Here is a 16,533-nt window from a genome sequence, read left to right on the forward strand (position 1 = left end):
AAAAATTATAAAAAAAACGTTGTTAACACGTAAAACAAAAAGATGAAGTAAATGTGTGTTGGCATTCTTGTGAATACCACCCCCATTGTAGGTTTACTGACCCTATTACAAAATTGAGTTTCTTTACAAATTTTCATTACAAACTGTTACTAAAAATATGGATTTCTAACCCTTAAAAAAAGGAGATGTAAGCTTTGATGTCCAAATCATCATTATTTGATCACCTTTTTCAAAAGATACAACTTTCATCTCGTTTTAACAAAAATTATGGAGATGGGGGAGAATTATGTGAAAAATGTTTTCGGGGATCATCTTGAAGGGTGGGTTTCACCCCTTTAAACTGCATATGAACAGCTAAAAAAAATACATGTCCAATATTTTGTTGTACTCTACTCATATGCCCAGTTTCAGCGAAATCGGTTACACACACTTGCCTGCCCTCCCTTGTTAGTATCCATCAACATAAGGTAGTTTCTTCAAGGTATATTTCTCTTGTAACCAAAGATGAACGGTAGACCTGTGCCAACTTTACTTTGATATACTATGTATGAGCTTCCAAAAAACTTCAATAAGCTGGATTCTTCAATGGTTATTCTTTCCTTAAAAAATCTCCATGATATAATGGTGTACGTTGTAAGACATAACGGATTTTGTAAAATCAACTGAAATGCAGATATAATATTCGTTATTAATTATTTTAAATATTTATTGTTTATAAATGAATATAAATAAATTTTAAGTATCAACAAACTGTATTAACTTTACTTATTGTTATCTATACAATAAAATGGGAGCTTAACAAATAAAGGATGGATAGCTTTTTAAGCAATACTAGTTTATGTTCCTCACCCAACAGTGTTTAAGAACAGTAAAATTGTAGAAATATGTTTTTAGTATGTTTGCAATCAGTGAATGTTTTGTTTAGTAACGATCCATAACTACGTCCGTATAACGGCGGTTTATGTTAAATTCCATTAAATTTTATCCATATAATACTTGTGATACAAAGGGTGCTTTAAAAATTATATTAATAATAAGGAGCGGCGTTGGCTCAGTAGTAAGCGTGCTTGTTACTGATACAATGCTGTTCTAGGGGTCGTGAGTTCGATTCCCGGCGAATGCAGATTTTTTCAAAAACTGTTTTTATCGGGAAAAGTTCCTATGTAACCCCGACTGTTTCGGAGCGGGTTTTTCCGTGGAATTTTCCTTTTGAATAATTCCAGGATTTTTTCCTTGCCCCACACTGAGAAAGATTTGGTGCTGCAGTTGTCCCTCCACCTACAGCAGCTATACCAAATCACTATTAGTCTGCTGTCTCTGACTACTGGGATAGCAGGTATCCCAGTCGGAACAGCGTACGTACGAGCCCAAGTATAGTAGCGTTACCTATAGTATGGTTCGACGTATGTATCATAGGTTAGGTGCATCGCATATACAGGTCTTGTGCAGCTCTCGTCTCAACTGGTATTGCTGATGCACTAAACTTTCTAACTAGCACTGTACTACCGGTGGTACTCTGACGGCGCCAAATCTTTCTCAGTGCACAGGTCTTCGGGCCTGGGTGAATGCAGAATAGTGTTAGGACGTAGGGATTAGCGGATCCGATGCGCCAGGCAGAGATCGCCGGCCTTACCGGCGAAGAGTGGTTCCTGAAACATGGGACTTCTCCAGGGATGCTAATTAGCCTGGATCCGATGCTTCGGCAGAGAGCGCCGGCTTAACTGGCGAGGAGTAGACGAGGAGTAGAAATACGAAGTCTTCTTCAGGGAAAGGCTACACAACGGCGAGTGGACCCGATGCACCATTGGTGTAGAGAGTGTCAGCTGTACTGGCTAGGTGTTTCAAGGAAGATACTTCCACTGTGCCTATGGTTTAATAGGTATAATATCAGCTTAAGGATTGGTAAATGGGTGCGGCAATACACACTTACATAGGTGGTAAGTGGGTGGCGTGGCCCCGGCGACTTGGCTTAAGAGCTGTCACAGTAACCCGAAAAAAAAAAAAAAAAAAAAATTACATTAATAATGTTATTTTTTAACTTGTCAAAAAATCGTGTTAATGTTAGCTTATTTACGTTAACTTTTAATTTCACTAATAAATTGTTCTACTTATTCAAAAATATTGACATATAATAAATGTCCGGTGTCTCTCTGACGCACATTATTAAAATTGCAAAAACTAATCTTGGAATATTTTCCTATATTAATTTACATAGTTTGTCATTGATTTATAGCCAAAAGCCCTTCTAAAGTCAGAGTATTTATTAATTTGAATGAATTCTTGGGCTATCAAAAAGTGGTTTGAACCTAAAAATCATATTTATAGTAATGTTTACAAATTTAAGGAATCAACCTTCATAGATTTTGAGAAATTAGTTATTTATTTGATATGTACATGGATAAGTCTTATTTTTCAAATTGTAATCAGTAAAAGAATTCTCTTTTGTTTGAGTCCTTGTTTGAGGTAATTCATGCGTGAAATGTGAATTGAATAGATAATATTTGTTGAAGTTGTCAATAATCATAAAAATGTTATTAAGTATCCTTAATTAAATGAAAAACAACACCCATATCACATTGTAGATTACAATATCCAATATAAAAGTTTCTAAAAACCATTCTATGTAATTGCGATTAACCTCAAAAATAAGCAGTCCACTCTTGCTTATGCTTTTAACATAGTAAATGGCAATGCATGATGGTGTTTAAATCAATATCTTTCAGTTTGGTTCTATAAGGTACAATTTTTAACACACTAATATAAAGAAGACGACTTTTAGTTTATTACTCTAGTTTTTGGTCATTCTAGCTCAGTTCTACGAAAAGTAATCGCATGACTTATGGTATTAAAATTGTGTACGTCCATAAGAGCCCGTGTTATACGAGTGCTCAACTTCAATTTTTAAATGACTCGATCTTGTGATTTTATCCTATAAGCCTATCTGAAATTTTTCAGAGAGATATATAGAAGATTTATAACAACTTTTCAAGTTTTACCTCGATATCCCAGTTTTTTAATTTTTACATGAAGCACCTTAATACACCATTCATTTATTAAAAATGGTGAAGCTAAGAAATGTGTTTAAAATTTCATTATAGTGTTTTAAATATAATTGTTAGCTTACAAAGTTTACTAAAGAGATTCTAGAATCTCTTTGTTTTTATGATAGAATTCTTCACATACAAGAATGTCACCAATTGAGATAAATTGGAAATTTTTTCTTTACTCCTAGAATAGTTGAATCATATACAAACAACGATTTTTATTAACGTTATACATTACAAATTTAAATACTTCTTATAATTAAAAATTTTGACTAATGAAAAAAAAAGCTTAAGCTTTACTTAATAATTTGAATACAGAGTAAAAATAAACTCACTTTCGTACTACAAAGATGGTTAGAAGGGCATAAGATAAAAGACAAATTTAAATTCACAGCCACTTAAATTCATTACAATAAATAGAATCTCATACAGTAGGTCAGACGTCAGTTCGCGCGCCGCATGACACACTAATATCACTTCACACATATTACTCGGCGAAACTTTAAACCACATTGCGGACTGAACAAACTGATAGTATACTAAATTAAAATTAAATAAAATCTTTGGGCGAGCTACTACTTCCTGACAAACAAAAATTAAATTTATTTGTTTGTAGATTGAATCTAAGAGTTCCACCTTTTACTTGGAAGTTAGGACGTAACAAACGTATAAAGACTATTTTTAAATGATTGGAGGACGATGTCTATCGTATTGATGTAGAAACATGACTTTAATTTTCATTTATTTTAGCGTGAACTTAAAAAAACGAGAAAAGATATTTTTTCTTTAATCATTAAATGTTGCAAAATGAGAAAAGATGTGCACGAACTATTTCATGTTGTGAATAAAATGATTGAGTATGTAAATTTGTAGAACTAAGACTTAGCATGGCAATAATATTTCTTTAAAAAAATTTATTAAAAAATTATGCTAAATTTAGTTTGTTGAAAAAAACAGTATGTTCATCTTTCTATTATATTAGTATCTTTTAGAATCATTGAATGTAGTAATACATCAAGAACCACACCTTAATTTCTTAAACATCAAAACCATAAAAGTAATAAATGTTGTTAATGCTATGACGGATTTTAGTATGTTTCGAATGTTGCGGGACTGCTGTAGAGGGTCCTAACTGATGTTTTATTTGGCTTAAACAAAAAAGGATTATGAACTATTCCTTATTTGTAGGGAACGGTAGAGGGGCCGAGTTGGGTACTAAGGCAGATGTAGATAAAATTGTGGTGAACCTCACCTAAAAGACTGTACAATATCTTCCTATATTACGTAGTTCTATTTCAAATGATGCTCACCTAACCTCTATGTATCCCAGAATCACTTCGAAGATTACAAATTAATAATTGAGTTTTTCTGTAGTTTTTTTGTTAGAGAGAATAGTTATGAGCCATCTCGCACCGTTCCGTACCACCTATAGCCAGATAGAAACTTTTTGGCGTAAATTTTAATATTATCTATGTTATCTGTCTATGTTATATATTGTTGTATTATTAAGAATTGTATTTAGTGGATAAGAATTGGAAAAGTAAATGTACAATTTTACATACATGGATGATTATGCCGTAAGTTGATCAAAATGTCTTAAAGAATCGTTTAAAAAAAACCTGGTTGAGAAAATTATTTTTTATTGTAGTTTTATTTCAAATACTATATTCAACAAACATCTAAAGCGATTCTACTAAAGAATTTTTGGGTCAAAAGATACATGATATTTCGTATAGGTCAATTTTCGAACGAAATATATCTGCTTCTGATACGTGTAGCTGAGCTGCTAGTATGGTAAAAGTATTTTAACTCAGATTAAGTAAAAACTAGGGTTAAGCCTTATCGATTGAAGAAAAATTTTGTTCCATTTAGTGCCTGCGTTTAAAAGTTAGAGCTGTTGCGATGAAAATAATTTTTGTAGATTTTTTAGACTTTTGCCGGAAATTCGTAACTTTTCTATTAACCCCCATAACCATTAATTGGTGGCATTAAATGAAACAATTTTTTTTATTTTTAACTAATGGATCTCAATGAATATAGTACAAGAAAAAAATTTTTACTAACATGCATGAGTAACAGAGAGCTAAGTCTAGGGGGGGGGGGGTGGAAGCGATTAAAATTTTTGTCCACACGAAAATTTAAAATTAAAATATGTATCAATTGGCAAGATTGAAATTTTTGACAGCTTTGGGTTATACGTTTGTCTTGTTATGATGTAGGATTAGACAAGTGACCACTATATGGTGTTACGAATCGCATCAGTGTGGTTTTCAAAGTGATTTCCGCTGTCATCGACATTTCAATTTAATATGGGACATCCGGTATTTGATGAAAACTCTTGCTTATAAATTAAAAATTAATGTTGATATGACATAAATGTAACATACAATATCTATACTTGACAATTTATGTGCAAGGATATAGGAGAAAAGATTTTTTTTCTAGTAGGAGCTTTTAGGTGCGAAGTTAAGATTAAAAAATGTATATCGTGCAAGCTACGCATATTATAAACGTTTTTATTGACATAGTGCCTATAAATTTATGTGTTTGTATCATAGTAATGACTTATAAAGCTAATAACGTTAAGTTGATAATCCTTTACGTCTGAGGAAGGTACAGTGTACTAAAACAAATGTTACGTGTTTACGTTGTTTGATACTTAAAAAAGTGAAGATTTTTTAATAATAAACGTTATATTCTATTATTTCTGAGCTCCCTTAAAGCCTTATTGACCCTCTATTATAAAAAATAAAGGAAGTTTAGTTTATTCGTGATTTAATTTGGTTTAATTTTATGAAGAAATCTCTTGCCAACCCCACAGCCCCATTATTTTAAAAATTACCCTGAGCTCCCCCTATTTTCGTGATACCTTAGCATTTTCTATAATGATCTAGAATATTGACATATTCCAAATATTTTATTGTTAATGCTACTATTGTTATAATAATAATAATAATTATTATTATTATCATCATCGTCATCATCATTATGTTTATTACAATTTCCATTATCATTATTATTACTATTGTTATTATGATTATTATTTTTATTATTATATTATTATTATTATTATTATTATTATTATTATTATTAGTATTAATATTATTACTGCTATAATTTTTTCGGTTTGCGTGCGGCGGGATCTCTCTCTGGCTGGCGTATGGGGCCTGGCAGCGGTTGAAGCCAGACGATGAGGCCCGGGTAAGTCTGGGTAACCACATCTGATATGGCTGCACGCCTCATGAACAAAAAAGACGTGGTGGGCTGACCAATCTAGGCTTACTACCACTGAGGAGGTAACATGGCGGCACTTTCAGTGCATTGTATACGCCAGCTCATTTTGGCGGGTTATCTGCTTCGGTAGTTAGTTTTTATGCCTGCCACTTGTCTCGCTGAGACAACAGTAGTGTACCTTCATATACATACACTACACGCAATCACTACTTTCATATGTCTTACACAACGCCAGGGCATTCTTCGTGGGTGGGACTCAGAGAGAGTGGCCGGCCCGAGCAAGTAGCATTTTTCTCTGAAAACAGAGAGGGCTGCTGCCTTGGTTGTTACTTTTCCCAAATCTTTATTTTTAGAAAAAAGCAGAGTACTGGCCTTCCCGGGTCAGTACGTCACAAAAAAAAACGATGCCAAAATGAAGATCGTCAATGTCCAACTTGTACCCCAGGAGGTAACCTCTCTGAGGGAATCCGCCGGCAGTTCCGATCCAGTGCAAGTCTTGGTGACTGTCGCAGGCCCCACGGATTCTGGGAGAGAGGGAGGAGCGGCACAAATGTGCCATGGCCATTTCTCAAGAAAGAACGAAGGAGGAGTCTTTCTAGTGTCAGCAGCAACGCTAGCGAAAAAAGGAATTCGACTATTTTTAGCAACCGGACTTAAGAAGATCTTGCCTATATGGAAAATAATGGCGTAGAATTCATGGCCAAGCAAAACCAGGAGATTGAGGGAGTTAAATCTGCAACAAGTGAGATCGAAAACACGCTCGGAGCTATTACCAAAAAGTATGGAAATACTACGAACGTCGTTAAGGAAGGCCTCAAAGCTTTTCTTAAAAACCAGAAAGCAGCCGAGATGACTAGAAGAGTTATCATTGCTAAAGAAGAGAGCTACAGTAAATAGTGGAATGAATGCTTCAAATATCTGCAATACAGGGAAAAAGAAAAGATAATTTTCGTCGGCATGTGCAAAAAAAAACTTTGAACACTGCCCTGAAGGAAATAGAATAAGTTAAAAGAAATAGGAACCCATCAGACAGCCTTGAGAAACATCAGCGAGCCATGTCCTCCAAGAAAAAGACAACAGGCAGAGGCCAACAAGAAGAGGTTCTCCAGAGCGACAGAAAAGGCCAAAAAAAATAGAGTGAACGCGATGACAAAAGTATTAGTAAAGGGGCTGAAGGGCAGACCTTTGATCATGTGCCCAAGTCAATAAAGGCGAACTTTGACCTGGATAAGACTGATGTTGCAGTCCAAAGTGTTGCCACTACCAAAAAAGAAGACATACTCATAAAAGCTAAAGGTGTTAAGGATCAGATTGTATTCTCGCAGCAAGTTTAAGAGTCGGTAGCCGGACAAGGAATGGTGGTAATAGGCAATAAAAAGGTGATACTTGAGGTTCGAGACCTGGATGCTATTGTTCAGAAAAAGTAGGCTGAGGAGACTTTTCTGGAGGTTTTTGGACAACAAAGTATAAAGTTTAAAGTAACGCTTCTAAAATCTAATACTAAAGGTCAGAGATTAGCTCTTATTACAGTAGATAAATCCACAGCAAAAGAAGCAGAAAATGTAGGCAGATTAAGAGTCGGCTTCGTAAGCTGCCAAATCCGAAAAAAATTCGCAGTAACAAGATGTTACAAATGCCTAGGGTATGGACATGTCTTAGGCGACTGTAAAGAAGAAAATATATCCAAGCTTTGCTTCTGGTGGGGAAGCTCCAACCACCGGAAAAAAGTGTCCCAGCCCAGCATGGTGTTTCCTATGTCCAACGAAGGATAACAAGCATGAAGCCGCCAGTGGAAGCTGCTCCGTTTTCAGAAAAGCACTAGTAGAGGCCAGAACGACTATTGTTCATCAGCATTAGGGGCAACCACGTCGCATACGTGGAGGCACCCGCGACGGCCGCTGCAGTCCTCAACAAAAAAGACCGCATACGGCTAGGCTGGGTAAACTGCAGGATTTGGCCCAAAGTAAAGGTGGAACGCTGCTTCAGGTGCCTGGGCTTTGCTCACGTTGCAAGCAAATGCAGCAGGACTGACCGGTATAGGGCTTGCTGGACGTACGATCAGGCGGAACATATAGCCGGTGGATGCTCCCAGAAGAAAGTGAAGTGCTACCTATGCCAGGACATGGACCCTATGCTGGATCTCTGCCACGTCGCTAATCGGTGGGATGCAGGGCGCGAAAGGCGGCTGAAGGAATACGTAACCAGAAATGGCGCTGATCGTTCAGGCCAACTTGTAGAGGTCCTGGCTCTCGCAGACGCAAGTGGACCAGTGCTCCCGGGACTAGGGAGCTGCGCTGCTCATGATAAGTGAGCAGTCCTGTGACCGCCTGGGAACATACTGGTACCGCAAGCTCACGGGCACAGCAGCCATAGTAGTCTGTGATAGGGACAAGATCCCGGTCTCTGACTCCGTAGTCAGAAGCGGCTTTACGTGGATCAGGATCAGGCCACATTACCTATGTAATTTGCTACATCTCCCCTAACATAGCAATCGGCGTTTTTTGGGAGCAGCTCGCTACCCTAGAAAATGCCGTACGAGGGTTTAGGGAGATGGGCAATGTAGACATTGCCGGCGACCTAAATTCCAAGGCCACCGCTTGGGGTAGACCACAAATCGATGCCGGAGGACGGGCTGTATTGGAGATGTTCTCAAGCCTCGACCTCACAGTGTTAAACTCAAATAACAAGGCAACGTTCAGGCTAATAGGGACCAGGGGTTTGATAGTCGATGTGCCACTAGCAACGCCAGGTATGGAAACGTGGGTGTCTACCTGGAGGATTGTATACGACTACTCAGCAAGTGATCATCAGTTCATTTTATTTGAACTTGCTAAGTTTCATAGTGCTGCATCGCGGGAAGCACTCAGGGTGCGTGACGTTGGGTGAAGTAGTGCGTGGCTCAATCAAGAAGCGCTTCGCGAAGCCCTGGCCAATGCACCACCTCCGGCTGATCTAAACATTATTGCAGGACCAGCGGAGGCAGAGCAACTCGTGGGGTCCACTACACGATGCATCAAACAATGGTGTGACGCACGTATGCCTCGGGAATTCGCCACTATCTAATCATAAACCGAACTATTGGTACACCGAGGAGGAGGTGGTGGCGCTTTACAAGGACGTAAAGAAAAAACTGGTAAGGGCAATCAAAGAAAGCAAAATCCGTTGTTGGCACAAGCTTGTTGTCGAGGTTGACAGAGACATCTGGGGCCTTGGCTACCACATAGTCAAAAAACGACTGAGTGGCTCAGGACCGGTGGGGCTTATGGAGCCGTCGTTTATGCAGGACGTTGTTGGGGCTATCTTCCCAGAACATCTGGCAGAGGAGCAAACTAAGACAGCCGTAGTTAACGAGGTATTGTTTACGCAAATGGAACTGTCGGCGATCTTATCGGCACTGCCGGGACGTGGAGCCCCAGGTCCGGACGGAATACCTAATGAAGTCCTTAAGATCATGGACCTTAAGAAACGGGCATGGCAAGCTGTTCACAAGACAAGGAATACTTGTGTTCTAATCATCCTAGACGTAAAGAATGCCTTAAACTTGGCAAGATGGTCTGATATAAGGAAGGCACTGCGCGAACAGGAAGTACCAGCGTCCTTGAGAAGGGTTCAGGACAACTATTTCCAGGACCGTGTCCTTTGGTACAACACAACGGAGGGACGACGAGAGATAAAATTAACGTTGGGGGTGGCTCAGAGCTCCACGCTGGGTTTGGGCCTTTAAAACTTCATGTATGATGGGCTCCTACATTTAAAAATATCCAGGGGGTTAAGCTAGTGATTTTTTGTGGACGATATTGCTCTGGTTATCCTAGCATGATCTCGGGCCCAAGCTAAAGTCAGGATTCAGTGAAGGACCTCTAGAATGTCGGAGTGGCTTGGGGACCATGGCTTCAAGCTGACTGGCCACAAAACAAAGATGGTTGTCCTCACTAGGTAGCAATGGTTTGGCGATAATTTTCGTGTGAACGTCGTGGGTGCGTCGATTTCCGAGAGCCCCACGGTCAGGTACCTCAGAGTGTGATTAAATTCTTCACATTTGAGGAACACATTAGGATGGCAGCAGTAAAGGCCTTGAAAGTAACAGGGGCTCTGTAGCGACTTATGCCGAATATCGGTAAGCCGCGAGAGAGCATTCTTGCATCGGTGGCAAACTCCATCGTTCTGTATGGCTCAGGGATCTGGGCAGATGTTCTGGCAGTGGCATGGCTTCGAAACCACCTAACTTTGGTGCAGCGGATCGGGGCCTTGCGAGTTACTTGTGCATATTGCACAGTATCTTCGGCCACGGTGATGGTGATTGTGAGAACTGTGCCTATCGTCCTTTTTGAGCTGGAGCGCAGAGCCAGATTTTTGGCAGGTGTAACAGAGTCAGACGACGTCATAAGGGAAGAGAGCATGCGCTGGCAACAGGAGTGAGACGATGCCGCTGTGGGTAGGTGGACACACCGGCTTATACCAGTCCTGCGCAGCCACGGCGAGGTTAATTATTGCATCACCCAGCTCCTTTCGGGACATGGACAGTTTAATGCATATCTTCACCACATGGCGTTAAGACCAACAGCTAGTTTCGATTACTGCCTCGGGGTGGATCATGAAGCAAAGTACACTTTCTTTTAGTGTGTAAGGTGGCGCAAGCAGCGGCAGCAGCAGCTTAGGAGCCGTTTGGGTTAGGTCGTCACGCCTGAAAACATTATCGGCACCACGTCAAGGGGCATCGATGCTTAGAGCGCTGTTGACGGGTTTGCCTGGATCGTTCTCATGGACAAAAAAAGGGAGGAACTAACTCCCTGACAAAATTATATAAACTCATGCTGCTTTGAGTAGTTCTACATATCGATGAGATACAGCACCAAGCATTAAGTGGCACTTGCAAAGACTACGGCCTTAAAAGAAGCACTACAGTACGGGTGCCGGTTTTTAAAAACCCCGAGTTCTTTTGAGAACTCGAGAGGATAAGCACCTTCAGCAACTGGTGGTGAGCTTGCTCGCTAATGCTGTGCTATACGTTGTTCTCCCTGGTGGCTTCACTTTGATGTATTGCCAACGCGGTTCTGGGGTTGAACTAAAGCCACGTGGCATGGGGGAGAAGGAGTGAGGGTGTGGGTGGCCTGATAAAAAAATCCACCAAGTCTCACACTACCACAGAGAGTGGTGTGCCTCAATAAATTTCCACTTCCTCCACAAAAAAAAACCACTACTACTACAACCACTACGACTACTATACCACTACTCTTGGGTGGGGTTTTTGCTGGTTTCTCCATACCGGGCGCTTCCCCAGGTGGCGGATAGGGGCATCCTCATAAGATATGAGGTGACAAGGGGCAGCTGGGGAGGCTTTCTGTGGTGATGGTTGGGGGCGTGGATTAGGAGACGTGTACGGCGTTGGCGTGTGTATCTATGGCAGTGTGAACAAGGGACTCGTCCCCTGTGTCTTCATCAATGTGAATGCATGGGCCGGCCCTGCTTGTGCTCCTTGTTCTCGCTTTCTGCTACCGTGGGTGGCACTCCAATGCTGGATGCGGGCCAACAAAAACTAGCACCCGTAGTATATAGAAGTAAGCGGCGGTTATAGCATTTTTCTCAGATACATGCATCACACTCTCACTAAACAAACACAGGGATACTGACGAATTGATCCGACTTGCGCATGGTGGGTCCTCTCCTAGGCTTGCGTTGAACGCCTGGCGGCGGGTGTAGCCAGACGCTGAGGCCCAGGTAAGTCTGGATAACCACATCTGATATGGCTGTACGCCTTATAAACAAAAAAAAAGTAGTGGGCCAACTAATCTAGACGTACTACCACTGAGGACGCTATGTGGCGGTACCTTAGTGCCTTACGCCAGCTCGTTTTGTTGGGTTGTCTGCGCGGACGAGAGACTGTACATTGCTGCTCGTCTCACTAAGATGACCGTAGTGCACCAACATATACATACATTACTCGTGAACATCATTCTTAGACTTGTTACTCAACGCCAGGGCAGTCTCCATGGGTGGGACTGAGAGAGAGTGGCGACTCCCGGCCAGTCCAAGCAAGTAGCAGTTCTCTTTGGTAAGAGAGAGGGCTGCTGCACTGGTTTTAACCCTTTCCAAATACTCATTTCTAGAAAAAAGGGTAGTGCTGGCCTTCGTGGGTCAATACGACATTTAGAAAGATGCCAACATGAAAAACGTCGATGCAAAACTTGTACCCCAGGCAGTAACCTCTCTTAGGGAATCCGCCGGCAGTTCCGATCCGGTGAAAGCCCGGGTAACTGTCGCAGGCCCCACGAATTCAGGGAGGGTAGCACAAAGACGTGTCTTATGGCCAACAGGGACTGCTAAATGTTTCATGGCCTTTTCTTACAAAGGACGAAGAGGAAGCCTGTGGAGCATAGGCACCAACGACACCGAGGACAGCAGCGTGTCATTATTTAGCCACCAGACCTAGGAGGAGCATGCCTCTTTAGAAGAAAGTGATGCTAAGCTCAGAGTTAAGCGACAGCAAGTGGCTGATAAAGTACAATCATCAACGAAAGATATTTTCAGAGACGCTACAATTAATCAACGATAAGTACGTCAACACAGCGAACGCTGTTAAGAATAGGCTCAAAGCCGCGCTTAAACACCTTCAAGAGGCAGAGGTGCTAAGAAAAAGCTTTTTTTATGAAGAAGAAGTGTATGTAAACGCTTGGAAGTCGTCATTTAAATCCCTGCAGTGGAGGGAACAAAGGCGAGATAACTTCCGACAGCATGTACAGGAATAATACCCAGATCACTGCCCTAAAGAAAATAGAACGGAGTAAAAGAAACAGGAGCCCATACGACAGCCCTGAGAAACGCCAGCAAATCTTGCCTCCAAAGAAAAAGAAAACAGGCAGTGGCAAACAAGAAGAAATTCTACTGAATGAAAAAACAAGCCAGAAAAAAAAGTGGATGCGACAACAACAGTAGAAGTGAAGAAGGCCGAAGAGCAGACCTTTGCAAAGGTGCTGAGGACTATGAGGGCAAACTTTGACCCTGATAAGGCTAATGTGGCAGTCCAAAGTGTTGTCACTACAAAAAAAGGAGACACACTTATTAAGGCCAAAAATGTAGAAAATGCTACTGCATTCTCACAGCAAATTGAAAAGTCGGTAGCCAGACAGGGTACTGTCAAAATGAGCAACAAAAAAGTAAATTAGAGGTCCGAGACCTGGATGCTATTGTAGAGGAAGATGAGGTCAAAGAGGCTTTCACTAGGACTTTTGGACTTAAGAGCCAGGAGCCAGAAGTATCTCTCTTAAAACCAAATGCCAGAGGACAGAGACTGGCGTTGATAAAGGAGGACAAAGCAACTGCCAGAAAAGTAGAAGAGGAAGGCTGGTTACGAGTTGGCTTCGTAAGCTGCCGAATATGAAGAAGAATTGAAGCAACAAGATGTTACAAATGCCTGGGATATGGATACGTCTCAAACAACTGTAGAGAAGGAAACAGATCAAAGCTTTGCTTCCGGTATGGAAGCTCAAACCACCGGAAAAAGAGTGTTCAGGCCCAGCACGGTGCTTCCTTTGCCGAACGACGGAGAATAAGCACGAAACAGGCAGTGGGAGCTGCCTTCATTCAAAAAAGCGCTAGCAGGACGAAAATAAGGCAAAAAGGCCTTGAGTTGAAAGGCAGGCTAATGTGGACCCGGGCTGCGATGGGTACTGTATTACCTATCGGCAAGGGAAAGCATTAAGCTTATAGTGGTGCCTGCTACGTTAGCGGCCTACTATAAAGCGCTAGAAAGGGTGCTGATCCGCAGGGACCCCGAGTTCTTTTCAGGACTTGAGAGCATTAACTTCTCTAGCAAATGGTGGCGAGTTAGCTTGTTAATGCTGTGAGATGCGATGGTCTCTCTGGTGGCTCCACCCTGAAGTAATGCGAACGCGGTTCCGGGGTGGATCAAAAGCCACGCGACATGGGGGGGGGGTTAAGTGAGCATGGGTGGTCTTATAAAAAAAAACCACCAAGTCCCACACTACCGCTGTCCCTGCGGTGTGCCTCAATGCATTTCCCCTCTTTGCACAAAAAAAAAAAAAAAAAAAAAACTACCACTACGTCTGCCACAACTTCTATCACCGTCATTTTCATTACTATTATCACTGCCACCACTACTACCACACCCTCTTTGGGCTGCAAGATCTTGTTGTTGGTGGGGATGCCTAGCTTGGGATGAGGTAGGCTTGCTGTAGTATACTCACTAGTTGTTTCAATTTACGTGCGGCGGGGTCTCTCTCTGGCTGGAGTGGGGGGCCTGGCGGCGGGTTAAGCCAGACAATAAGGCCCAGGTTAGTCTGGGTAACCGCATCTGATATTGCTGCACACCTTATAAACAAAAAAAAAGTGGTGGGCTAATTAATCTAGGCTTACTACCACTGAAGAGGCTACATGGCGGCACTTTTCATACCTGTATACGCCAGCTCGTTTTGTCGGGTTGTCTGCGTCGGTCGTGGGATTGTATGCCTGCCGCTCGTCTCGCTGGAATAACTGTAGTGGACCAACATTTACATACACGACACACAATCACCATTTTCACACTCTCTTCACAACGCCAGGGCAGTCTCCGCGGGTGGGACTGAGGGAGAGTGGCTTCTCTTGGCCAGCCCGAGCAAGTAGCGCCTATCTTGGGAAACGAAATGGGCTGCTGCGCTGGTTTTCATCCTTTTCAAATGTTTATTTTCGGAAAAAAAGGGGAGTATTGGCTGCCACCGGTCAACACGATTTGAAGAAGAACATAAAATGAAGAACATCAATATGAAATTAGTACTCCAGGCGGTACCCTTCTTAAGGGAATCCACCGACCGTTCCGATCCGAAGAAAGCCCGGGTGATTACCAATGGCCCCACGGATTGTGGGAAGGGAGGGGGCACAAAGACGTGTTTCATGGCCATCAGGGGCTGTTAAATGTTTCATGGCCTGTACTCACAGAAACAGGACAAAAAAGAAGCCTTTTGAGCATAGGCAGTAACGTCAGCGAGGACAGCAACGTGACAGTTTTTAGCAACAAGACCCGGGAGGAGCTCGAGTCAATGGAAAATTATGGTGCAGAGCTAAAAGAAAAGCGTTATCAAGAAATTAAGCAAGTTCAACTTGCAACAAGTTAGCTTAAAAAAATGCTTGAAACTGTAAGCCAGAAGTACGGAAATACTGCTAATGCTATTAAAAATGGAATTAAAACTGTACTTGAACACCTCAAAGGAGCCAAGAAGACTAAAAACGATGTCTCCTTTAGAAAAGAAAGATTTTTTAATAGGTGAAAGGAGCGCTTTTAATCCCTGCAGTACAGAAAACAGCATAGAGATAATTTCCGATAACATGTTCAGAAAAAAACCCTGAACACTGCCCTAAAGGAAATTGAGCGAGTTAAGAGAAACAGGAACTCATCGGACAGTCCTGGAAAATGCCAATAAGCCATGTCTAAAAAAAAAAAAAAACAGACAGAGGTCAACAAGAAAAGGTTCTCCTAAAAGTCAAAAAAGGCCAGAAGAAGAGAGTCGACGCGATGACAACAGTACTGGTAACGATGGCCGAAGGGCAGACCTTTGCTAATGTACTGAAGTTAATAAAGGCGAACTTTAACCCTGACAAGGCCAATGCCGCATTCCAAAGCATTGTCAGCACAAAAAAAGGAGACATAGGATTGGCACCTCAAGCAATTGGTTGCGAGCTTGCTCGTTAATGCTGTGAGAAATGATGTTATTCCTGGTGGCTCTATCCTAAAGTAATTCTAACGCAATTTCGGGTTGGAACTAAATCCACGCAGCATGGGGGGGGGGTTTAGTGGGTATGGGTGGTCTCGTCAAAAAAATCCGCCAGTTTTACACTACCGCTATCCCTGCGGTGTGCCTCAATGCGTTTTCCCTTCCTCCACAAAAAAAAACTACTATTACTACTACAACTCTTTTTTTTTTTTTTTTTTTTTTTTTGTGGAAGAAGGGGAAATGCATTGAGGCAAACCACAAGTACGGTGGTAGTGTGGGACTCGATGGATTTTTTTTACTAGACCACCCATACCCACTAAAAACCCCCCCATGCCGCGTGGCTTTTGATCCACCCCGGAACCGCGTTAGCATTACTTCAGGGTGGAGCCACCAGGGAGACCATCGCGTCTCACAGCATTAACAAGCTAACTCGCCACCGTTTGCTAGAGGTGCTAATGCTCTCGAGTCCTAAAAAGGACTTGGGGTCCCTAAGGACCAGCACTCTTTCTAGCGCTCCGTAGTAGGCCACTAACCTAGCAAGCACCACTATA

The 16,533-nt window shown here is 41.7% G+C and overlaps 1 protein-coding gene across 3 annotated transcripts in view; it reads right to left on the reverse strand.

Annotated features, from left to right (window-relative positions):
• Positions 1 to 255: 255 nt before the first annotated feature.
• Positions 256 to 16,533, reverse strand: part of ste14 (isoprenylcysteine carboxylmethyltransferase ste14) — a 240,951-nt gene continuing 224,673 nt past the window's right edge. For all 3 annotated transcript variants that reach the window (XM_089594085.1, XM_014357229.2, XM_089594086.1), the window contains one exon: positions 256 to 662. In XM_089594085.1, the coding sequence (XP_089450211.1) occupies positions 477 to 662 (186 nt within the window). In that variant the 3' untranslated portion in view covers positions 256 to 476. The remainder of the gene's footprint in view (positions 663 to 16,533) is intronic.

Source organism: Copidosoma floridanum, unplaced genomic scaffold (genome assembly GCF_036245765.1).
Source record: "Copidosoma floridanum isolate Cflo_tuat_1 unplaced genomic scaffold, Cflo_Japanese_pri ptg000020l, whole genome shotgun sequence".
Classification (NCBI taxonomy): domain Eukaryota; kingdom Metazoa; phylum Arthropoda; class Insecta; order Hymenoptera; family Encyrtidae; genus Copidosoma; species Copidosoma floridanum.